General features: G+C 42.9%; 1 protein-coding gene across 1 annotated transcript; it reads right to left on the bottom strand.

Annotated features, from left to right (window-relative positions):
• Window positions 1-1511: 1511 nt before the first annotated feature.
• Window positions 1512-9994, bottom strand: Ccna1 (cyclin A1). Its single transcript, XM_027394919.2, has 8 exons — window positions 9830-9994; window positions 6485-6731; window positions 6176-6300; window positions 5470-5693; window positions 4182-4386; window positions 3115-3228; window positions 1837-1970; window positions 1512-1563 (listed from the first exon to the last, which is right to left on the bottom strand). Exons 1-8 carry the CDS (start codon window positions 9992-9994, stop codon window positions 1512-1514), a joined length of 1266 nt encoding a protein of 421 aa, XP_027250720.1.
• Between the last annotated feature and the right edge of the window lie 16278 nt (window positions 9995-26272).

Here is a 26272-nt window from a genome sequence, read left to right as displayed (position 1 = left end):
GCTGGTGAGCATCAAAAAACCTTCACAAAATGCCTGATGTGGTATTTTTATTCTTCAACAGTTTTGTATGTCTATCTAATGTGTTTGGTTTATTTTGTGGCCATAGTTTTGGATATAAAATTTCACTAGTGCTTAAAAATCTATAGAATTTGTAGTGAATTTCATGAACTCTCATTTTTTCCAAAGCCTCCCTGAACCTAATCTTTCCTATATAAATAGTGTCTAAGAGGCATATAATTCCTGTATTTCTCCTATAGAACCTTTTGGAGTGACCCCTAGAAATGGTCCAAGGACAGGTTTCTCTCCTCAGATCAGGGAATACAACCCAGAAGACTCATGTGTGTCCCCAAACCCACTGGTCCATGGCACTAATCTTTAAAATTCATTCAGTCTCCAGCAAGCTCTACACAGCCTTGAGACCAAATTCATTTTCTTTTTCCTTCCTGTCTTAGGGAGAAAGACTGCTCCTTTGTCTCGCTTTTACTTCCCCAGTCTAGACTCTCACCTGTACAGTATTGAAAAGCAGCCTCTGGGAACTGTGCAATCTCAGCCATGTAAGTGCAATCGTTATCCTTGACTGTTGACTTGATTAGATTGAGGTCAGTAAAGCACACGTCTGGGTGTGCCTGAATGTGGGCAGCAGCCAGTAAGAGGCTAGAGCTCAGATGGAATAAGAGAAAAAAGTAAGAAGCCAGCTGGCAAAATTCATTCATTTTCATTTTCATCCCCCGACCCCAAGCAAAGTTGAGGATGGATTTCTCCTGAGGGAAATATAGAGGTGTTGGATTCATTATCCAAAAGTGTCATTCAGTGCTGAAGTTTGCATTTTCTATTTCCCAAAGCATCTTCTATGATTGAAATTCATGCCTGGTGCTTACCAGAATCCAAGACGAGGAGACATGATGGCAGTCCCTTATGAAAGGGCATGATACCTCTGGGTGAGAATAGATCTGATATTGTGCCACCCCTAAAAGATGCTTGAACCCATGATATTCTTGGATGCCTGCTGCCGTACTGACTAGGGCTGTAGAGGGAAGCTAGGACATACAGCAGCAACTCGTGTCCCATCATTCATCCATCTCAGCTGGTCCTTGTCTTCTTCCTTTCACCTGTCTACAGAAAGCCTCACAGGGCAAGAAAGGTTTGGCTGCCTCAAAGTGCTTCATCATTGAAGCACGTGATGCTTACCCAACAAGCTTGGGATAGTATGGAAACAGCCATGATGCACATGTGTACAACTCAGAACTAAGAGTTCAGGTGTGAATGTCAGCTATGCCAGCCGGTAAACAGGCCCAACACATGGCTGTACAGCAAGTATTTATTCCTTTAAAATGCTTGTCTATATCTATATAAATTATAAACCACTAATGTCTAAGAGAACCTAACATTGACACCTTCAAGATGTCATCTGCAGCTGACGTTAGTTGACCCAACTTGCAGAAGCCTGAAACGATCAGAGAGAGTCTGCTGAGGTGGCCACTGTGTTCTGTAGGTGACTTCAGCTCTGCCACTCACTGCAGAGGAAGAACTACAGGTGGCTCCATGAGGGACACGTGCAGGTACCTGAAATGAGAGCAGGGCAAACAAGATCAGCCAGAGCCAAGGATGCCAGTCAGGCTATGGAAACCCTCCAGTAGTCTTTGGGGTCAGAAGGAAGCCAGGTAACTATAACTGCCAAACCCTGGCAAATAGTGAACCTGGACCTTTCTAAATTCCTTTTCTTGATTTAGTGAGCAATCTTGTTTTCCAGCCTAACAGAGGATAGAATTTATTCTATTTTTAGTTCCGACTCCACAGCAACCCAGAAAGCCAGGAGGGGAGAGTGCCACAACTTACTTTGAAGTCTTATACTTCTCCCTGATTGCTTGCTGAGGTCGATGGGGTAAACTGAGGCAGGCTTTATGCAGCTCACTCAGGCAAGGCACAATTTCACTTAATGAATAGCCCGTAAATGCAGCAAGCGTTTCTGGCTAGTTGAAACAGGGGGAAAATTTTGTTTCACTTAACTTTACAGGAGGTTAGAAATCTGAATGTAACTGACAAAAAGTGAAGAGAATTGAGGCCTCAGTGCCTGTGCACATGGATGTAAAAGGACCTCTAACCTCTTAGACTAGAAACGGAACAGCCAAGTTTGCCCCAGTCCATAGTTGTAACCCTTAGTGTGGGGCAGATGACAATTCTTGTTCCTTCAGGGGCAGGACTTTCACTGGTTCTTAAGGAATTTGCATAGAATATGAGAGATTCCTAGTCAAAAGATCACCCTTGGGGAAAGAGAGAACTGACCCCCTAAAACCCCTTCTCTGACTGCCACATCTCTATCTCTCTCTCTCTCTCTCTCTCTCTCTCTCTCTCTCTCTCTCTCTCTCTCTCTCTGTGTGTGTGTGTGTGTGTGTGTGTGTGTGTGTGTGTGTGTGTCTCCCTCCATCTCCCCTTCCCTGTCTCTCTTTTACACACACAAATACATTTTTAAATATTTAGTAGAATACAAAATAAGAGTAGATATTCCACTTCTCTTTGCACTCCAGAGAGACTTCAGAACAAAAGGTAGGGGTCTGTTTCTCATCTCCCTACCTTCTGATGCAGGAAACACTAACCGCCATGTTCTCTGAGCGCTTCTAGCAGTCCTTACTGAGCTCGGAGTTTTTTTGTTAAGGAAGATGATTGTTAATAATGTTTATTTTATTGAGATGGTCTCCATCTGTGGCCCAGATTGACCTTAAACTCACAATTCTCCTGCCTCCACCCTAAAGGTGCTTGTATTATAGGTGTGCACCACTCCAACTGTCTAGGATCAACTTTTGATTGACTTGACCAATGGCTAAACTATAAGGGCCCTGTGTACATATTGGTAGGCACTGAGATTTCCAGGCCTTCCTGTCATCTCCTTGTCTCCATGCCTTCGCTGCTTCCCATAGAGCAAAGCCATTGAGTGAAAGCCAAGACAACTGGTCTGGAATACTCAGGAACAAGCTGTGTGGTTTGTTGTCTTGGCAACAAGTTATCATGAAACTAACTTGTCCTAAGAGGTGTGCCCATTCTGAACCTTGAAAGGCACTAAACAGATTTTTTATGAGCTGTGAATTTATTCCACCTGGGAGGAAGAAAGAACATTACCCAGAAGTGCCTGTTCACAATGTAGTTTGCCAGACAGTAAGCTGCTGCAGCTACCAAGGAAGGAAGATATTTCAAGAATGGGTCAGCTTCAAGAAGGCTCAGTTCTGCAACATACTAAGCACAAGAAAGAAAATCTAAGTGGAGTCAGGAATTTGAGCAAGGTCAAATCTGACTAAAACTGTCAATAAACCTAGAATTTCGAGAGTCATCAATTGGTGCCTTGTTTACATTCCACCAGAACCTAGCGATGAGCCCAAAACTCAAGCCAGGTATATTTTCTAGTTTAGTAGTTTCTCTGACCATCCTTTGAGATATTAATATTAGTTTGTGCTGTGGTGATGTTCCAACACTCTAACTCACTCATGTAGCATATATGATAGCCTACTTTTCTTTTCTTATGCTAGTAGATCGGGTTTTATGGTGGTCAGATAAGGGAGTGCTGACCTCATACCTGGTTTAGGAAAAGCCATCAGTCAGAAGGCAAAGACATGGCCATATTAAGCTATTAATTATTAGGCAAACTGATATGGTTCTCAAGCTGCATCAGTGTCATTGGTGACATGTCAGAAGAAGAATGCTGGAGGAATTCATGTGGGTTTTCCTTAATACTCTTTGCATAGCATGTGTATCACAGATATCCTACACCAAGTGATTGGCAAGCTCACTGACCAGACCAGAATGTTAACAATTTCAACCAAATGGCTCTAGGTCAAAATGGCTGCAAACTTCATAATGCTTCATTAGTTAGTCAAAAAAAAAAAAAAAAAACCAACTCATCCACATTCACTCGGCTCCCAAATTAAAAGGCACTGCTTGCCTATTGTCTGTATCTCTCAAGGGAAGAGTTATCGAGCTTAAATAGCTTCAAAACTTGGGAGAGTTTGGTGAATGTGACCTGCCAAAGTTGTCAACAGGAATGTCTTATGAACAGGTGTCACATTCTTAAAGTTAATTGTTTTTCATCTCTACAAAGGTGGAAAACTGGGAGGCAGAAATGGCAGATGGCTGAAAAGGGTGGCTCTTTAGCCTCCTCAGCACTGGATGTCCCTGGAAGTCCTGTGGCATACCTTGGCCAGGTTCTCGGTTCTGATGCACACTCCTTGCCGCCTTAAGTACTGAAGGAGAAACTGGTTGGTGGTTGGAACAGTCAAATCAAATGCTAGAACTTTCAATAGCAGATGCTCCATCCTTAGGAGCTGTCGCTTAGTGTACGTGTCGTCAGTGATGTAGACAAACTCATCCACATCTGGCGGGTATATCTCTTCATATTTCCTGGGGAGAGCAAAGAATTACCAGGGGGAAAGTTTGGAGCACTCAGTGCTAATTCCCGTTCTCTTGCATGGCCTTGCAGGCTCCTTCACTTTATACTCCCACTTCCACAGAACTGTCACAGAGCTGTGTGGAGCTATAAGCATACTGGGAGCTTTTTCTCAGTCCAAGAAAAAGAGGATTACAAGGACATGTAAAACTAATGCTGGGAGTACTGGCAGGTTGGGGCCTGTGAAACGCAAAGTAAGTCTAAAGGACAGAAACTCCCGCTGGATCTCTGTGGATTGAATAGATATCAGGTAACTTTGTGATAAAGCATGTTAGGATTAAACCCAACAACAGAAAAAACATTCCATAGCTTTGGGTTTGTTTGTTTGAAGACCATATTCGACTTCATTAATTAGCAAATCATGCTGAGTATCCAAGAGAAAAATAACAATATAATTCATTATTATCATTCTTTCCTTCTGCCTTTGTTCTGCTTTCTTTAAGGGAAATGAGAGCCTGTTTTGTTTTTGTTGTTTTTCTTTTCTTTTTTTTTCACATTAACAACTAAGACATCTGAGTAGAAACTACCATTCAGCAACAGATCTCTTAAGCCAGCTGAGCCACAACCCAGCTCTCCTTCCCCACTCAAAGGGGTTGTTAGGAGTCACTGAAAGGGACAGGAACCAGCTAAAGCATTCGCCTACCAAAGGAAATGAATGAGTTGTGTTACTCAGTGCTGTTTGTCACATCAGTACCACAGCACTTATGAAACCAAAACCTCTCCAAATAGGATCTTTGCTTGTACTGAAATTCAGCCAAGAGACTACAGTGCAGAACAGCCACGTCAGATCTGGAATCTGAGCCCATGGCTTCCTCAATCGTGACAGTGAACGCCTCTCTACAAATTTCAAGCATCCGAACTGAAGAGTAAGCATATGGGCAAGGTTCATTTTCTCAGTTAATTTGCAAAGCTTCCAGTCTCTTATTGAAAGAGTAGAGATCATCTTAATTGCAAGCACTACATCCCTTTAGTAAATGGAGGGGGGATAAATGGAGTGTTTTAACGGGTGGCATTTCACAAGCTGAAAGAACGCTTACGAAGCTAGGAGGATAGCTGCTGTCCCGACAAGCTGCAATTTCCCTCTCAGAACAGACATGCAGGAAAGAAACCTGTCCAGGAAGTTGACAGCCAAGTACAGGGTCTCTGTGCGAAGTTTATATTCTTCCCCAACCTCCACCAGCCAGTCCACCAGGATGGCGCGCATGCCTTCTGTGATGTCTGGCTGCTTCCTCATGTAGTGAGCCTTGGGTCTGTGTCTTACCTGGTGGAGGAAAGTGTGGTTCTTCAATGGTTGTACTAGCAAAGACACACTCCCTAGTATTCCTATTCTGTGAAGAAATCCCAGGAACGGAGACCAGGAGGACTTTGGTTCCCAGCCAAATAAATGTGTATCACACACCAAGGAGGAAATGTGAGGTTCTGGCTTTGTCATGTAATGAGCTGATATAAAACAGGAGGGAAAACATTGTATGTGTGATTCCTGAGTACTTAACACAGACGCTTTTAACTATATAGAAAGCATGTGTGTATTTGATACTTGGCATGACATCAGGTTGGGTGTCCCTTATCCCAGGTACTTGGGCTCAGACTCACTCCTCCTTCCTTTCTTTCTTTTTTGTTATAAATTTCTTATGTTTTAAAGATCTCACATTGGTGTTGTTTGCTAGTGGCTATGGCCAAGAGCTTGTAACATGAAGACAGCGCTTAGTGTCTAGAGATTGAACCAGAGGTTGGGAAACTCACTTCAGCTTCTCGGAGGTAACGATGAATCTCTTCAGCATATTCTGTTACATTAATCACATCTGAACCAAGATCTGTCGCTTCCTCCGACTGGGCATGGGCATTGGAGTCGACCAACATTGGGGAAACTGCAGAGGTGCGACGTGGCCATGTAAGTAATTTCATTTGAGGCTTATCACATCCACTCACCCGCACAGGAAGCTGTGAACACCGCCAGCACTTCCTGTTTCTCTGTCTCAAGCTACTCTCTACTGGAACATGGCAGAGGGTTGTGAGCACAGGGCACCAGTGGCCCTAGGGGAGTACGATTACCTGTGTTGAAATCCAGCAGGAAGTGGAGGTCTGACTTGAGCATGCTTGTGTCTACTTCATACACGTCCTCAAATACTATCCCCTCTCTCCCTGGGCAGGTGTCCCGGTCCCGCTGTTCAGGCTCATCCATGTAGATATCAAATCCGTGCTTGGCTGGCTCATTGACTCCATGGTCAGGGAGCACTTTCTTTCCAGCCACAGGGAAGACATTTTCTGATCCAGAAAAACATCTAATTGTTGTGATCTCCTTAAAAACAAAACAAAACAAAATGTTATATCTCTTGTTGGTCACCATCCACTGTAAGCAATGGAAGTCCATGTCACTCATACCAGTAGCTTGGGAAAGCTAGAGCAAACTCTCTCACTTTCTGACTATCTAATTCCAAATACCAAATCTCTGAACATGACTTCCCTTTTCATTTTGTTTACATTTGTCATATGGGAAAAGTTCTGCTTGAAATTCATCATCTTCATTACATGTGTGTTAAAGGGAATTCACAACTATAAAAACAAGAAGAGCTGTAATACACTTAGAAAACTGATTAGTTACAATATTCTAGGGGAAATTGCAAATTGTCCTTTACATTTAGAGCACTACAGTATTTTACAAGAACTCAGCATCACTCTTGATCCTTAGTTACTGAGTCCTCTGTTTAAATGCCAAACTTTCCATTGGAGATGCCCGTAAAGCTTTCATTTCTTACCCAGTTATTCAGGAAAACATCATGACCTTGGAGCCCTGTGCTACAAAACATTCTAAAATGGTATGAAAATATTTTTGTATATCATCATTACTCTTGGGGAATTTTCTCAAATCATTTCTTTTCTTTATTCTTACAGAGAGAACAACAGAAACAACAGTGGCCCTGTCATAGTGAACACTGGCAACCAGTGGTCTAAGGAGAGTTATGTGTGGCAGCCAGAGCAGGCCTAGGAGTTAGACTTTGATATGCCAGTACCATCAACTGTGAACATTTTGCTTATACTTAATCTTGGTAGTTATTATTGGATACCACTTCCCAATTCATATGTCACTTCATGAATTTACTTTTCATCAAGGAAGTTAAACTTATGTTTAATAAGAAAAACAATTTGTAATAAAATGTTAGAGGAAAAAATTCCATGAGGCAAGTTACAACTAGCCATGACTCATGTTACTGCTGGGTTTGAGTTCTGCTCTACGTGTGTGTGTGTGTGTGTGTGTGTGTGTGTGTGTGTGTGTGTGTATCTGTGTGTGTGTGTGTATGTGTGTATCTGTGTGTGTGTTGTGTGTGTGTGTGTGTGTGTGTGTGTGTGTGTAAGAGACAGAGGAGAGGCAATGTGTTGCATAACACATCAAGAAAGAGTACTTTTTACTAAACTGAGCAAGAATAAATGGTTTCAAAGAAGGAAGAATGGCCACTTATGTGAAAGGTGTCAATATATCAAGGAAGACAAAACTGAGTGAGAGAAGACTCAGAAACAGAAAGTGCCAAGCCAACAAACACACCAAGCTTGTCTAGCCAGGCCCATCACTCTTCTGGACAGTAGGAATACCACAGAAAAGTGTCATCCCCACATTGTCACCCTGGTGGAATGCCCATACCATTAAGATAGACAGTTTCTAATAAATCTTGCTGTAACTGGGACAGTAGCTGCACAGAGATAGCTGTGTGGCTGGACAAGTTTGAAGATGGGAAGCTATTTCCATATATCCATGCATGTATGGATTTGCTTCAGAGAGATAAGAAATTGGAGAAAGAGAAGAATTGTTAGAGAGGTACCTTGAAATCCAAGAGGTCATGGGTTCCAGTCACAGAGCAGGAAGGGAATAACACAGGGGAGCAGTAAAGATTCTAGCTGCTGGCCCAAAGTGAACAAACATGTAATTGTAGCACTAGAATGGATGAGGTAGGAGGGTCCTGAATTTGAGGCCATTTAGAGCTATGTACCACATCAAAGCCAGCTTGGCCTAGACTCTCCCTACTCCCTGGAGTTGGGAGGAAGAGTGAAGTTCTGGCTGAAGCATTCTTTTGGGAAAGCAGGATACAGTCATCTTATTCTTTATTCTGAAGGAGCAGGGCTGTGAACAATTAAGGGTTGAGGCAACAAGACGGTTCAGAGGGTAAAGACTCTTGTTATCAAGCCCAGTGACCTGAGTTCAAACCTCAGAAGGAGCTTCCAATCTTGTCATCAACCTCTACATGAATGCTGTGGCATGCATGCTCACAAACACACATCATATATGCACACATGTACATACATAGTAATGAAGGAATTAAATTATTTTAAAACCAAATAGAAACCAAAGAACAAATAATAGGGAATCAGGCTTGAGGTGGGTTTCTATGGAAGGTGTAGGGGAATGGAGTGTCGAGGAGACACCAAGCAGTAACTCCGGTAGCACAAGAGCTGAGTGTGAATTTCAAACAAGGACATTCAATGTAAACACCACTTTTAATTCATAAATTCAGGTCTCAGATGGCAAGTTTAAAGAAGTGAAACATTGCTAAGCCATTTTTGTTAAAACTATTTTCACTTGGCTTGACTCAGAGCATTAAAGGGATCATCTGGGGGATCACTGCCACCAATGGATACAGTCAGACCCAAGAGCAGAGGACTTGAAGAGGCAGTAGATGAAGGGTCTCTGAATGAGCCTCTACTGTAACAGGTGGGAGGGATAAACCATCTCTAACCTGCCCTTAAAACCCACCCACCTGCTGGACTGGACTCTTGTAACCATTGGGTTCCACAGACTTGTAATACAGAATTGAGGCCTCGTTACAAGGGTTTATCTAATAACAGGCTTAGAGGACACTTTATTTTCTATCTCAAAAAGTCACTGCTGCAGATTCAAATCTCTCCTCTACATTTAAACGTCTGAATTTGATGCTGTCTTCGGTGCCAGTTATACAGTCAGTTAAGAGCAGACTGGTAGCATCTCAGTGCCATTGTCTGTAGTGGTAGATATGTTTGCTCTGGATGCCACCTTTCTCTTAAAAGATAAACTAGTGTATCCTGGTACACACGCTGTCTCCATTGATTGATTTCTGGTGGCCTGGCTCATCCATACAACTTTCTGGCCCAGAGGTTCCTCCCAACCCCACCCCCACCCCTGCACTACAGATCAAAGTAATCGCATCTCCCTTCTGACTAACTCTTAAGTCACTTAACACATTCCTAACCCAAACAGTCTCTAAGATTTACTTCTTTGATATAGGGGGAAACACACACACACACACACACACACACACACACACACACACACACACACACACACACACACACACACACTCAGACATGCACATTGCCGCAGGCAGGCAGGCCTTCTCCACAGCATCTTCCCTGATGCTCCTGGGTCATTACCTGGCCACAGGTCCTCCTGTACTGCTCATTTTCAGTCAACACCCCTAGCACGGTTCTCTGTGGGGGATCCTGGCCGAGCTGAGCTCTAGTGAGCATTTGACAAGCCTCGGGACCTTGGCCCACTGGAGGGAGAGCGACTCCACTCTTGGAGCTGTGGCGACGCATTGCCTAGCAAGCCACAACCTGCTGCTATCCAGGGAAAGAGAAGGAGACAGTTAGTCAACCCTCTCAACCTGGGGACCCAGGAATGCAGAGAATGCCAAGCCCCGGCGGAGTTACCACCCATTTCTCAACTTCTCAACAAACATTAAGGTCAGCGTTTCCGAAGCGAGCCACAGCAGCAGGCATCAGAGCAACTCACAACCAAACACTGGTTGAATAGGCTTTAATCTGACCCCAGGCTGAAGGTTGCAATGAGAGAGAGAGTGGGAGGGAGGGAAGGGAGGGAGGGAGGGGGGGCTGTCTGTCCAAACTCCACATCGGGATTCTCAGCCCACACTGATTTGTGTTGTTTGGGCGGGGGGGGGGGGGATAGAGAGGTGTTGCCTAGGATCCCTGATTTTCCTCCCCACCTTCCCTCATCTCAGACTAAACCCTGAAACTCGAACTGTGGACAAATGATTCCCCTTCCCAAGTGACAAGCAAGTGCTTCTCACCAGAGGAAGGCCCCCAAACCTGCTTGGGAACCCCAGGCGGCCCTGATTCTCAGGTTCTTCTCCTTCTGAGGCGATTAGCCAGCGCACCCAGGCCGGGGCCGGGCGGGCGGGGCCTGGCGTGAAGGGAGGGGACCCGGAGTGGAGAGATTCCAGGGGCGCCGGCTCCAGCGGCTAGGGCTGCTGCGCTCGCCACTGAGCACTTTCGACCCAGCCGCGTCTGTTGAACCAGCCAATCAGCGACCAGTCCGGGCCCCTCCGAGCCGCTTCCATGCCAACCGCGGCGGGCGTGCGCCCGGGTCCTCATCGCCCTGGCGACCGCTCACCTGCAGCGCCGCCGGCTGATGCTTGGCCCCGGAGCGCTACCGGGCGCGGCTAACCGCGCAACCCGGGGCTCCTGAGCCGCAAAGCTGGGCGTACTGGGCGCACCGCACTGCACGTCGCCACTCGCGCCCGTCTGGCCGGCGTCCCCTGCGAGGGCGGACGACGGCCTGCCCACAGTACCCACCCTGGAAGGGACTGTTCCCCAGGAGCCGGTTCCCCCAACAGCCACGAACCCCTCCCTCCAACGTCTCCTGCGCGGCCTGCTCCCGAGAACCCTGGCTCGGGAGAGCGACGCGGGGCCCTCGGGCTGCGGCCGCGGAGCCCTCCAAGTCGGCCCGAGGGCGCGGCTCGCTCCCCTTCCTCACCTCCTTCTCCAGGGCGCCTGCCTTGAGGGCTCCCGACCGTGGGCGGCGGCGGACTGAACCTCATCTCTACCCACCAGGATGGCCAGGTGCCTCGAGTGTGGCAAGGAGAGCTGGGAGAGATTGGGGGCTCTAGGGTAACTCGCGGTGCCGCAGGTACCCGGGAGAGATCTTCCCCATGGGCACCCGGTGGCACCGGGAAGAGGAAGGAACGCGGAGAGGTGCTGGGCCTTGGGTGTTGAAGGGGCACAAGGACAGATTCCGAGCTGGGGTCATTGGGCCGGTGACCTGGCCACGTGTGAAGGGAAAGTCCCAAGACTGGGGGTGGGGGTGCTAGTGGGGGTACAACCAGTTCTTGAATCTTGGAAACCCTGGCACCCGCGGAGGCGACGGGCAATCAGCAAACCGAATTGGTTAACTTTATTCGAAGTTTAAGCAAAGGTCTAAAGGCGCCTAAATGTAGTAACTGTTGTGTTCACGAGAGAAAGGGTTAGCTAATGTGAAAGGTCTCAACCAAAGCAGAAGACCCAAGGAAAAGTGTGCACTCAAATGAAGACGACTTTGCAAAGGATTCCAGCAATCCGCACTGGATGCAGAAGTGCAAAATTCTCTGTTTAGTATGACAGTAGTTCCTCTGTGTTGCATCCTCTAATTACTGTGCCTTTGAATATGAAGACAACATACAAAGTTCAGGAAGGTCTTGATCACTGCTCTAGATGTTTCAAGCCAACCAGGACTAAAAGAGCTGCTTTGCACGGTGCTCTGCCTGGTGAAGGCACACAGCCAGTGGACTTCCTGGAAATCTTCCAGAAAGCAAAATTGCTGTTGTGATTTCCTGGAGTGGCTGAAGGTCTCACCTAACTTCCTCTAGAGCCTGGCAGCAAGTCCCAGCAAGACAGGAGCCAGGGTGGCTTGGGAGGGAACAAGATTTGTTCTGGACCTTTCTATGTCCCTTTTGATCTGGTGCCAAACACTGAGGGAGGTTGCTTCCTTCCGGGAACCTTCTTTACCATCTGATCAATTCCTAGGACTGAAGCTTAAGAATCTAATCGGTACCTACAGAGATATCTATGGTCATTAGGCTGTCTTTACATAGACAGAGGAAAGAAGTTGTTGGGGGAGGGGATTGAATATGACCTAAAATATATTGAAGTCCTCAAAGAATGAGTGAAAAAGAAAAGAAAATAATTAAGTGCCCCAGGTAGGCACCAATGGCAGACCAGTGTAGCTCCGTGAAACAGTGAGTTTATTCAGCTTATGTACAAGAGCATGAGTGATCCCTGACCAGCCACACCATTGAATTGTCACTCCAGCATGGAAGGTGACCTCCCCACAGTCACATAGATGGAGTCCCCTCAATGATGGTCTCTTCTTCGTAGCTCTGTAAATGGACTTCTGTTCTATGGAGTGAGCTAAGTCAAGTTAGAGAGTAATTAGTTCCACCCATAACAGTGAGGGCATTTCCAGGACATACTAACCAAAGGAAGAAGACCTCTCCCATAGGTGGAACCTTCCAGAACTTAGCCCAGATACCAAGAGCTCCAAAGAGGCCTCGAGAGATGGCTCACTTGGTGAAGGGGCTTACCCACAAGCCTGACAGCCTGAGCTGGATTCCTGGTAACCATGTGGATCCTTTAACCTCCACAAAAAGGAACACACACACAATAAATAATAAAGACACCCAGGAAGGAGCAGGGCTGCCAGCCTGGCCTCCAGTCGATGACCTGTGTGTTTGTCCCATTGCTGCTCCTTCTGTTGCTGGACTGTCCTCCCCCACATGAGGACCCAGCTTCTTGGACCTAATGTTGCCTGAAGAACTATGATTTTGCAGGGTTCTTCCAGGCCTTCAGTATGGTAGTGGAACTGCTGAGGCTCCTGGCTTCATGGGCAGAGCAGGGTTCACAGACTCTCAATGTGCAGGAAGCCTCTGTGGGAACCCTAAACCCACTGTGTAAGCCATTCTGGTAAACTCCGTTTATAATGTATATCCATTCTATTGGTCCTGTTCCTCTATAGAGAAAGCTAATAGATCAAGATTTCTTTTTTCCTATTTTTTATTTAAATTAGAAACACGCTTCATTTACGTGTCAATCCCAGTTCCCTCACCTTCCCCTCCTCCCCTGCGCCCCACCAGCCCCCACCCCATCCTCTTTCTGCTCCCCAGGGAGGGTGAGGCCTTCCATGGGGGGGTGGTCTTCAAAGTCTGTCATATCATTTGGAGCAGGGCCTAGACCCTTCCCTGTGTGTCTAGGCTGAGAGAGTATCCCTCTGTGTGGAATGGGTTCCCAAAGTCCATTCCTGTACTAGGGATAAATACTGATGCACTTCCAGAGCCCCATAGATTAACCAGACCTCCAAACTGACATCCTCATTCAGGGGGTCTGGAACAGTCCTATGCTGCTTTCCCAACTATCAGTCTGGGTTCTATGAGCAAACCCTTGTTCAAGTCAACTGTTTCTGTGGGTTTCTCCAGCCTGGTCTCGACTCCTTTGCTCATCACTCCTCCCTCTCTGCATCTGGGTTCCAGGGTTCATCTCAGTGTTTAGCTGTGGGTGTCGGCTTCTGCTTCCATCAGCTACTGGATGAAGACTCTAGGATGGCATATAAGGAAGTCATCGATCTCATTAAAAGAAGGGCTTTTTTTGTTTTTTTTTGAGACAGGGTTTCTCTGTGGCTTTGGAGGCTGTCCTGGAACTAGCTCTTGTAGACCAGGCTGGTCTTGAACTCACAGAGATCCACCTGCCTCTGCCTCCCATGTGCTGGGATTAAAGGTGTGCACCACCAACGCCTGGCTAAAAGAAGGGCTTTTAAGGTAGCCTCTCGACTATTGCTTAGATTGTTACTTGGGGTCAGCCTTGTAGATCTTTGGACATTTCCCCAGTGCCAGATTTCTCTTTAAACCTATAAGGCTCCCTGCCATTATGGTATCTCTTTTCTTGCTCTCCTCTATTCTTCCTCTGATTCCATCTTCCTGCCCTCTCTTGTCCTCTTCTCCCCTACTCTTCTCCCCTTCTCTTTCTTCTAATTCCTCTCCCCTCCCCCATGCTCCCAATTTGCTTAGGGGATCTTCTCCCTTTCCCCTTCCCGGGGGAGGGGGGACCATGTATGTCTCTCTTAGGGTCCTCCCTGTTTCCTAGCTTCTCTGGTGGTGTGGATTGTAGGCTGCTACTTCTTTGCTCTAGGTCTAAAATCCATATATGAGTGAGTACATACCATTTTTGTCTTTTTATGACTGGGTTACATCTCTCAGGATGGTTTCTTCTAGTTCCATCCATTTGCCTCCGAATTTCAAGATTCCATTGTTTTTTTTTTTTTCCCCGCTGAGTAGTACTCCATTGTGTAAATATACCACATTTTCTCCATCCATTCTTCAGTTGAGGGGCATCTAGGTTGCTTCCAGCTTCTGGCTATTACAAATAATGATGCTATGAACATGGTTGAACAGATGTCCTTGTTGTATGAATGTGTGAACTGCAGGATTTCATAGCAAAATTAGGACTAGAACACAAATAGCTCATAAAATCCCTCATGAAAGCATGCTTTGTGTATTTAGTAATTTATTAAGAACAAAAAATCTATTTAGTTATAATTGCAACTTTATTTGACCTCTATGATATTTATCAGTACTTAAATACCAACTCTAACCTATTTATCTTACATAGCAATAGGTTCCATTCAGGCAGTTTCATAGTAAGTCCTTTTTGCTCGTCTTCTTACTGCTCTTCCCTCCTCTCTCCATGTTTCCCCCTTGCATCTTTTGCTTCTCCCCGTGAGAACCCTCTTTTCTCTATTCATGTCACATGTATTCTATCTCTGTGCCCTTCCTCAAAAACTTTTCCCATCCTTTTTGTCCCCCTTCTGTCTTTAAGAAAAAAAAAGAGATTTTTATTTTTACATATGTCAGGGCTTTTTTTGCCAATGTGTATGCATGTATATGTACTATGTGCATACCTGGTGGCCACAGAAGCCAAAAGAGGGCATCAAACCGACTAGAACAAGGGTTACAGACAGTTGTGAGACATCATGAGGGTGTTAGGAATCAAAACTGGGTCCTCTGGAAGAACATCCAGTGCCTTTAACCAATGAGATATCTCTCCTGCCCTCCCTCTAGTCCACACACACACACACACACACACACACACACACACACACACACACACACACACAAAGATTCACATAGAAGGGAGAATCACAGTGTTTTTCTGACCCTGTGTTGCCTCACTTATTATAATAATTTCCAGATCCATTCATCTTCCTAATTTCTCTTCTTAAAAGAGAAGTAAAACCAAGATGTAGTGCCCCATTCCCTAGTCATTCGAGGATCAAAGGACACAAAGGCTGACTCATTTCCCTCCTTGAACAGGGCCACAGTGAACACGCGTGTCCCAACACCTCTGTGCTAGGATGTAGAGCCCTTGGGGTACACAGCCAGTATCACTACAGCTGAGTCCTATGGTGATTTTATGTTCAGTGTTTCCTAATAAACTTCCATCCTGATTTCCATGGTGGTTGCACCAGTTACACTCCCACTAGCACTGAGTAAGAGTCTCCTCTCCACACATCCAAAGATGCATTTGTTGTCAACTGCTTTCCGGGTAACAGCCTGAGGTGAGATCCAGTCTCTCTCTCAAAAGGTGGTTTTAATTTGCATTTCACTGGTATTGAAGGATGTTCTGCTGGTTACATTTGTTAAGTACACAAAATAGAGACACCTGGGAAGAGGAAACCTCAACTGAGGTATTTCCTCTATCAGATTGGCCTGTAGGCACATCTGCGTGGCATCTTGATGCTAGTTGATGGGAGAGGGTTCAGCTCACTGGGCAGTACCACCCCTGGGCAGGTGGTCCTGGGAATATAACAAGAGTGGCTGTGAACCCAGGAGCAAGCCAGCAAGTAGCTTTTCTCCATGGCCTCTGCTTCAGTCCCTGCCTCCAGGTACCTGCCCTGACTTTGCTCTGTGATTAACTATGACATGGAAGTGTAAGAAGAAATAAATCCTTTCCTTCCTAACCTGACTTTGGTTGGTATTGGATCACATCACAGAAATACAACCAGGACACAAATTGATACCAGAGACTGGGGTCATTCTATGATAGCTCTAATCATATCATTTTGAGGGGAGGATTGTGGGAAGCTTTTGGAGGTTTTGTCTTGAAAAGCCATCAAGTGCTCCAAGCTTCTTTGTGTCTGTGGAAGTTGGGAAAATAATGCTGACGAAACTGAAGATGATAGAGTCCTGGCTTGGAAGTTTCAGAGTCCCTCAAAGACTCTACCAGGACAATTCATGTGATTTATTTAAGAGTCTGAAAGTGAAGGCTTTGCTTTACCAGGACAAAAGACACTAGCCAGCTGCAGCTGAAAAATCAGGTGTGCTTACCAAGAGGCCAGCATCTTTGACTTGAAACCTTCTAGGAGTTGCACTTCCTCAGGGTCAGCTCACAAACACTGTGACCCAGTCAAGTGTGGGAGCAAGGCTGCACATCAAAGCTGGGACCAAAGTTTGGTAAACCATATGCCCTGTGTGGTACTGACTTTGACATTGTGAAGGCTGCAAGATGGAAAAGGTCATGGAGAGACTTTACCCTTACCTCCATGAGTCAAGATTGGAATCCCTGAAGAGGCCTAAGGAGGCACTGGTGAAGGTGTAGCCTCAGCTGCAGTGAAGGTGTAGCCTATTAGAGACACCAGAACTATGGGATGGCCATCAAGGACAGTGGCAGGTGCAGAGTGGAGCTAGCCTAAGCCTACTAGACAAGCTCTGTGCTGTGCATGGCAGAGGCAGAGAAGCAGAGATGCCCAAGGCCTTTGGAGCCAGAAGATGATGAGTGAATCCCTGATTACTGAGGTATTTTCACTGTTGGGTGTTGATTTTGCTTTGATCCGGTTGTGATTGTGCACTGGTTCTTCCCTCTTGGAGTAAGTAAGTATTTGGCTTGGTTTGGAGAAATCCATAGTTAAGAAATTTGGATTTTAAAAGTCATTGAACGTATAAATCATTTGGAAATTTAAAAATGTGTACAGTGTTTTCCTTTATGAGATTAGTGTGAGATCCTGGTTACAAGCAAGAAAGCAAAGGTTACAGTTTTATAATGATGTGTTTGTGTGTCAAGTTGTGTCAAGGGGCTGAACACTTTTTTAAATGCTTACTGTTCATTCCTCTTTCTTCTTCTGAGAACTGCCTGTTCAGTTTATTTGCCCATTTATTGATTGATATTCTGGTTTTTGTTCCTACAATTTTCACAGTCCTTCATATAATCTAGATATTCAACCCCTGTCTGAAGTTAAGGTCTTTGATCAGTTTTCAATTGATCTTTGTGCAGATTGAGATATATCAATATATTTTCATTTTTTGCAGGTGGATATACAATTTTGCCAGCAATGTTGGGCAGCCTATCTTTCATCCAGTGTATGTTTCTTACAACTTTGCCAAATATTTGGTGGCCATAGCTGTGTATGATTATTTCCAAGTCCTGTATTCTGTTTTATTGATCTATATGTCTTTTTTTTTTTACTTGTACTTACTATCCTTGTTATTATGTCTCTGTGGTATAATTTGAGGTCATATGTTTTGATAACTTCACCTTATTTCTATTTATTATTTTCTGTTTCAACCTAGGGTTGCTTCAGCTTTCCAGGGTATTTTGTATTTTCATGCAAGTTTTAGTTTTGTTTTGCTTTTTCCAGTTTTATGAAGCAGGTCATTGATGGAGATTGCACTGAATCTGCAGATTACTTTAGGCAAAAAGCCATTTTCGAAATGTTAAGTCTACCAATCCAGGAGAAAGGAACCTTTCCCTAATCTAGTGTCTTTTTCCATTTATTTTGACTGTGTTGTGTTTTTGTTGTACAGAGTTACTACTTCCTTGACTAAGTTGATTCTTAGGTACTTCTTAATTTTCGAAGGTATTACAAATGAGTCACTTTTTCCTACTTTCCCAACAAGCTTGCTGTTGACATGTAGAAAGACTGCTGATTTTTGTGTGCCAGTGCACCCTGGCCCTTTACTGAGCATGCTTTCTCATCTACGTTTTTCCAGTGGAGTCTATAGGTCTCTTAAGTATATGATCATATCATCTGCAAATAGAGACAATTTTACCTCTTCCTTACAATATATTTTATCCTTTTGTGTGTCTTTCTCTTGTCCTGCTGCTCTAGCTAAGTCTTGGAGCTTTATAGTAAATGAAAGTGGAGAGTAGGCACCCTTGTCTTGTTCCTGATTTTATTGGAGATGCTCTTGATTTTTCACCATTTAGTAGACTGTTAGCTATCAGTTTGGTACAAGTAGACGTTATTTTTTGGGGATATGTTCAATCTATTCCTAGTTTCCTTAGGACTTCTACCATGAAAATATATTGAACATTGCCAAATGCCTTTACCAAATCTATTAAGAAACTATGTAATTTATTTAGTTAAGACATATTCATATGAAATATTATATTTATTAATTTGTGTGTATTTTAACAGCTATGAACCTGTGGGTTGAATAAAACTTGGCCATGGTGAACGTGTTCAGGTCTATAGTTTTCTTGTTATGACATTTATCCAGTTTTGACATAGGGGTAATATAGTTTCACAGAATGAGATAGATAATGTCCCTTTACTTTCCATTTTGTGAAACAATTTCAGAATTGTCAGTGTTAGATTTTCCTTTATATTTTTGTAGAACTTATAAACGAACCCATCTGGTCTTTTGGACTTTTATTTGTGGGTTGACTTCGAATTACTACTTCAATCTCTTTGCCTGTTACAGATTGGCTTAAATTCTTTATATCCCCTGGATTTACTTTTGGTAGGTCATATGCATTTGAAATTTGTTCATTTCTTCTTGTTTCAAATCAATGTTTGTTGATTGAAAGAATGAAACAAAATGTAAATTATTCTTGGTACAAAAAAAAAGCATCAAATGTCCTCTGTATATCTTTATTTATTTACCAATCTAATCATTTATTTGAAGGCTTGCTTGCTTGCCCACCCACAAACCTCACCCCACCCTCTTCTTTTCCAAGGTTCAGGCTGCCCTTGAACTTGGGTCCTCCTGTCTCATGTCCCAACCCCCATCCCTCTGCTGTGATTTACAGTCATGCACCATCATGGCCAGCTCTTAAGTATAATTTCAAACAATCCAAAATCTGTCTGCTTTGATTACTCCAAGAATCACAAAGAACATCTGTCTATCCTTAGATGAAAGTAACCCTGGAACGATATTAAGCCCCCTAAACACTGCTGCCCTTGGTAATTCCTTGTCTAAAGCTGTATCACCCAGCCACAGACCCACACACACCCTTACCCCCAACCCCCTGCCGCCCTTTGATGATTCTTTCACTTTGGGCTAGCATCCCAGTCCATTATCTCCAAAAGATCTCACTGCTAGGACTTCCTGCCCTAGGATGCAAACTGGTCAGTACACCACCCACTGTCTACTGTGTGCTACTGCCACCTGGTGGTCACACCTTTTGTCCTTGCTCTGCCTGCTGACCTCTCTGCAATGAGAAGAAATTCCTACCATAGAAGCATTTCCTGCAAGAGAAACAATCTAGTTGATTAAATCGCTTTCACAAGCCTGCATACCACCCCCCCAACATTCTCCTTTTGTTGTTTTTTAAAATACACACAAATGTTATCACTCATCAAAAAATTCATGGCCAGAAATCTAGGGGGATACTTAGAAGTCATCTCATTAAACCATCCCCTATATAAGTGAGGAAACATGGATCCAGGCTTCCATCAAATTTAGTTCCAACTAATCCCAGCTGCTTGGGGAGCTTCCACTCTTGAGATACAGAGTTTAATTCCATGAAACCCATCTCAGAAAACTACTTCAGAGAAGTCATTGAGGAAGACACCCTACACCAACCTCTGCCCTCCACAGGTGCCCACAAGGGTAAACACATACATACATGCATATGCACTCACACACAAACTATTCAGGAAAAATTGTTAAACAGAGTGTAGTACAGTAGAAATCATAATTTTCATAATTAATCCACATAAAATGATGTACAGAAAAATGGCATAAAATATTTCCATGTTTTGGGGATAGATTATAAAATGTGTGTTGCATTTATATGAGAAGAAATAAAAGTGAACATGAATTATTAAATAGTCATATGTGCATCTGAGAATTAGCTAATAATGGTAAAATTCATTTGGCTTATCTGTAATTTCTAAACCTCCTCTAATAAAAATGCTGATTGTTTAATAAAAAAGTCATTTAAGAAGTAAATTGTGGGGGCTGAAAAGGTGACCTAGTTGCTAAAAGCCTAATGCTCTTGCAGTGGACTTCACTTCCTAGCCTGGGCAGAAGGTTCATAACCACCTGTAACTCTAGCTCCAGGGGATCTGGTGTCCTCTTCTGGCCTCCGTAGGCACCTGCACACACATGCTCATATCCACACAGACAGACAGACAGACAGACAGACAGACAGACAGACACATAATTATTAAAAAAATTTTTAAAGTAAGTTATTATAGCAGGTAGTAGGATGAGATGAAGCACATTATCCAATATTATCTCTGGAAGGATAAAAGTGTTCTTTTATTGTCTAATACAGTGATGAATGGCCATGTGGGACTACTGAGCATGAACTGCAGAGTGCCACTGAAGAGCTGGCTATTTTATTTCTTACCTAGTAGCTCCATATGTAGGCTGTATTTCAGGATATTTAGCTAGTGGCCACCACTCTGACATGGATGGATATTTCTGACTGAGCATAGTCACAGCATGCTAAGGCAGTTCTGTTGTTATGAAGGTAAACACATGCAATTGGGGACTGGTTTCCTCCTAAATTAGTCTTTTCCTGTAGCTTATGGTAAGCATGCCATATAAACTACCTGCTCAATGTAGTCTCTTTGGAAAACAATTACTGTCTAGGTGACTCACAGTGGAGGCTAGTGAGCTAGACAGAGGACTTCACTGGCTTCTTACTGTTCCAACCCTCTGAGAAAATAGGCTGAAGATTTATTTACCAAGTCAATGAAAGCAGGGTCACAGTGGTGAAGTAATGTGTGTATAAATAGAGTTCCAAATCAGAGGGAAACTCAGAGCTGCATCTGAGATCATTAAAATAATATTTGTATTATTTCCTCTTCACTTGCTTTGAACACACAGTCAATATCTTACCCCACCAGAAGCAGATATTGAACCATGTTTCCTTGTTTTTGTTTCACAGGAGATGGCTTTTGATCTTTTCACTGAGAAATATGCACGCATGCATGCGCACACAAACACACACACACACACACACACACACACACACACAAAATCAATATATGAATTTGCTTTGTGGGTAAGGTGGGAGAAAAGTCAATATGGGCAAAAATGAAATCCTCGTTCACATCTCTATTGGTTTCCAACTAAGAACAGAACATAAGGAGAAAGAAACACTTCAGAGTCCCACTTGGAGAGTTACAGGGCTTCTTTCCCCATATGTCCTGTGACCCAGTACACAGCTCTCCCTTCAGTACTAACCAGGTCCAACCATGCTCAGTTTATGACACCAGACAAGTCTGGACACTTTCAGGTGGTATGGCCACAGACATTCTCTCTAACATGGGTAAATGCCATCTGTTGAGATTAGCCACCCCATTTCAACAGTATCTCTGATTTCTGTATGATGAGTAAAAATTCACTTCCAACTCACGCAAATGAATTAATCATCTACAGCAATGTGTTATCTCATAGGTCTCAGCAGGGAATTAAGACTTACCCACCTAGATTTAGATCATTAATCAGAAATATTTTGTTTAATCATTTTTCTTTTAAACCACATATCACTCCTCCCTATTTCCTCTATGAATCTACAATTTGAAATCAAACTACTCAGTAGTTTGATTATGTTCTTTTGGGGGAACATAACTTCCTGTTATCATTGAAGGTCTTATAATTGAAGAAACAAAACTCATTGTATGTTTGTTTGCATATATATATATATATATATATATATATATATATATATATATATGGACCATTACTAAGAACTATCAGGCTTTTAATTTAAAATTGTATTTACTTAGAAGGATTCAGAATACTAGCAAAACAGCTGCATTCTTCTATTATAATTACAGAATAGTATTCAATTAACAGAAAATTATTTTTATATAAGCTACATCAAATGAAAATAATCTACAAAAAGATCTATGAAATCAGATGCAAAATAATCTTTGGTCCCCATATATATCTAATCTGTGCATTGAACCAAATTTGTGCTTTAAATTTCCATGCACATTTACAACCCCAAGGCCCTACCAGCCAAGGTTAGTGACTGTTGAAAACACCACCAGGATTCCCTGAGAACACACCAGCAGAGCAGGCCAGGAAAACAGGTAAGCTAAAGGAAGACCTTCACCACTCCCTCCTCCCCTCCAGATCCAATCCTCCAGGCTCACCCCCAGCTCTGCACCAGAACACCTGCTGCAGCCTTCCCTGCCCCTTGCCCCCATCTCCTATGGATCTTAGTTAGTGTTTCTATTGCTGTAAAGAGACACCATGACCACACAACTCTTACAAAGAAACCATTTAATTGTGGTGGCTTGCTTACAGGTCAGAGGTTCAGTCCATTATCATTGTGGTAGGATATGGCAGCATGCAGGTAGACATGGGTGTGAGAGACGTAGCTGCTACATGTTGATATGTAGGCAACAGGAAGTAAACTGCCTCACTGGGTGTGGCTTGAGCATATATGAGACCTCAAAGCCCACCTCCAGAATGGTATACTTCCTCCAACAAGACCACACCTCCTAATAGTGCCACTCCCTTTGGGGATCATTTTCTTTCAAACCATCACACCCTCTATCTTACTTGGGGTTTCTGTTGCTGTGAAAGGACACCATGCTTATAAAGAAAGGCAAACATTTCATTGGGGCTAGATTACAGTTTCAGAAGTTCAGTCCATTTTCACCATGATGGGAAGCATGACAGTACACAGGCAGATGTGCTGGAGAAGAAGCTGAGAGTTCTACATCTTGATCCACAGGCAGCAGAAGGAAACTGCCACACGAGGCCTAGTTTGAGCATATATGATCTCAAAGCCTGCCTCGACAGTGACACACTTTCTCCAACAATAGTGCCACTCCCTATGGACCAAACATTCAGCACATGAGTGTGTGTGTGGGGGGGGGATGTCTATTTAAACCATCACATCCTCCTAACCTCTCACTTTTTGCTTTACTCCAGTCCCCAACTCCAGAAAGAACTGCAGAAGACCTGCTGGGGTGACCTCTCTTCATTCTCTGTCCCATTCAAAGGAAACTAAATAAGTAAATCCTTGTGGAATACTCTGCTTTCCTTCCTCCTGTGACCAAGCCCCTCAGACCCCTAGCCTATCCCTATTCCTAAGTGGAATTTCTAATAAGCAGAAGCACATTTTAACCTGGAACCATCAGTGGCAACACCTATCAGGTCCACAGAAAAGTTCCTACCAGACTATACACAGCCACCATACTCTCCTAAAATCCAGACACGAATCAGAAACCAAGAAACACCCAACAAAGACAAAATCATATGAGCACCTAGAACTATTAACTTCCCAATCCTGAATTATTAGATACTGATATAAAAACAATAACAGCAGGACAAATATATCTCCACTAGAGCCCAGAAACCCTACCACAGCAGGCCCTGAACATTCCAACATAGTTGAAGCATGAGAAAAAGATGTTAAAACAGATCTGTATGAAGATGATAGATGTCCACAAAGAGGAGATTAATAAATTCCTTAAATCAATAAAGCTGTTCAAGACTTGAAAATGGAAATATAATCATAAGGAAAACCCAAAACATCCAGGAAGTCTGGAACATGATGAAAAGACCAAATCTAAGATTAATAGGAATAGAGGAAGGAAGAGAAAACAAGATCAAAGACCCAGAAAATATTTTCAATGAAATCATAAAAGAAAATTCTCCTAACCTAAAGAAGGAGCCTAACCAGGTACAAGAAGCATATAGAATACCAGATAGATTGGACCAGAAAATAAAATCACTTGGGCACATAATTATCAACACACTAAACAGACAGAACAAAGAAAGAATGTTGAAAACTGCAAGGGGAAAAGATCAAGTAACATGTAAAGGCAGACCAATTAGGACTACACACAACTTCTCAGTGGAGACTCTTAAAAGCCAGATGGGGCTGAATCCTAGATGTACTGCAGACTCTAAGAGACTACAGATGCCAGCTTACACTACTATACCCAAGAAAGATTTCAATCACTGTAGATGGAGAAAATAAGACATTCCACGATAAAACCAAATTTAAGCAATATTTATCTACAAATTCAGCCCTTCAGAAGGTTCTAGAAGGAAAACTTCTACCCAAGGTTACAATGATGAAAATAGAGGGGATAAATAAGTTCAGACCAACAAAATTAAAAGAAAGGAAACACGCCACCACCACCACCAACAACAACAAAATTACATGAATCCACTGGTCATTTTTTTTTTTTTTGGCATCAATGGTCTTAGTTCTCAATAAAAAGACACAGACTAACAGAATGGATGGGGAAACAGAATCCATCCCTCTGTGCCATCCAAGAAATGCCTTAATATCAAGAATAGACATCACCACAAGGTAAAAGGATGGAAAAAGATGTTCTAAGCTAATGGACCTAAGAAGAAAACTGGTGTAGCCATTTTTGGTTTGACATCTGAAAAATAGATGTCAAACCAAAACTAATTAGAGGAGGTGACATGTGCACTATATTCGTCAAAGGAAAAAATCCATCAATATGGCATTTCAACTTTTAACATCTATGCCCCAAACACAAAGCCACCCAAGTTGATAAAAGAAACACTACTACAACTTTAATCGAATATTGACCCTCACACACTGATAGTGGGAGACTTCAATACCTCAATCTCACCAATGGACAGGTCATCCAGATGAAAACTAACCAGAGAAATACTGGAGATACCAGACTTTATAAATCAAATAGACTTAACAGATATTTACAGAACATTTCACCCAAACACAAAAGAATATAGCATCTTCTCTGCACCTCTAGAACTTTGTACAAAACTGACAACATACTCAGTCACAAAATAAATCTCAACAGATACAAGAAAATTGAAATAACTTCCTGCATCCTATCAGACCACAATGGATTAAATCTGGATGTCAACAACAGAAACAACAAAAAGCTCACAAATTCCTGTAAACTGAACAACTCTCTACTAAATGAAAAATGGGTTAAGACAGAAATTAAAGACTTTCTACAGTTCAGTGAAAATGAATACACAGCATACCCAAACTTATGGGACACAGTGAAACCAATTCTAAGAAGCAAGTTCATAGCACTAAGAGCTTGTGTAAAAAACTGGAGAGATCTCATACTAGCAATTTAACAACACATCTGAAAGCTCTGGAACAAAAGGAAGAAATCACACCCAAAAGGAGTAGATGACAGGAAATTTTCAAACTCAGGGCTGAAATCAATAAAATGGAATCAAAGAAAAGAATAAAAAGAATCAATGAAACAAAGAGTTGGTTGTTTTAAAGATCAGTAATATCAACAAACCCTTATCCAAATTAACTAAAAGACAGAGAATATACAAATTAACAAAATCAAAATTGAAAAGAGGATAATAACAACAGACACCAAGGAAATCCAGAAAATTCATAAGGACATACTTTAAAATCCTATACTCCACCAAATTGGAAAATCAAAAAAAAATGGATAGTTTTCTTGATAGGGACCAATTTGCCAAATTAAATCAAGATCAGATAAATAATTTAAACAGACCTATATCCCACAGTGAAATAGAAGCAGCAATTAGGAGTCTCCTACCCAACCAAAGAGAGCCTAGGGCCAGATGGTTTTAGAATAAAATTCTATCAGACTTTCAAAGAAGAATTATGCCAATACACCTCAATTATTCTACAAGATAGAAACAGAAGATACATTGCCCAATCCATTTCCACAGTTACCCTGATACCCAAACCACACAAAGATTCAACAAACAGAATTACAGACCAATTTCACTCATGAACATAGATGTAAAAATAGTCAATAACATACTTACAAACTGAATCTAAGAACATATAAAAAATATCATCCACTATGATCAAGTAGGCTTCATCCCAGAGATGCAGAGTTCCCATGGAAATCCC

The sequence above is a fragment of the Cricetulus griseus genome, assembly GCF_003668045.3.
Source record: "Cricetulus griseus strain 17A/GY chromosome 1 unlocalized genomic scaffold, alternate assembly CriGri-PICRH-1.0 chr1_0, whole genome shotgun sequence".
NCBI classification, from domain to species: domain Eukaryota; kingdom Metazoa; phylum Chordata; class Mammalia; order Rodentia; family Cricetidae; genus Cricetulus; species Cricetulus griseus.
Note: the sequence above shows the minus strand (reverse complement) of the source record. Positions and strands in the feature narration are given on the sequence as shown.

What these genes read in the sequence shown, in the direction of transcription:
- Ccna1 (XM_027394919.2), bottom strand. Translation starts at nt 9,994, where the DNA reads ATGCGTCGCCACAGCTCCAAGAGTGGAGTCGCTCTCCCTCCAGTGGGC. An exon ending in GTTACCTCCGAGAAGCTGAA is followed by an intron (nt 5,694 to 6,175) that starts GTGAGTTTCCCA and finishes TTCCTCCACCAG; the next exon opens with GTAAGACACAGACCCAAGGC. An exon ending in GAGAAGTATAAGACTTCAAA is followed by an intron (nt 1,564 to 1,836) that starts GTAAGTTGTGGC and finishes CTCTCATTTCAG; the next exon opens with GTACCTGCACGTGTCCCTCA.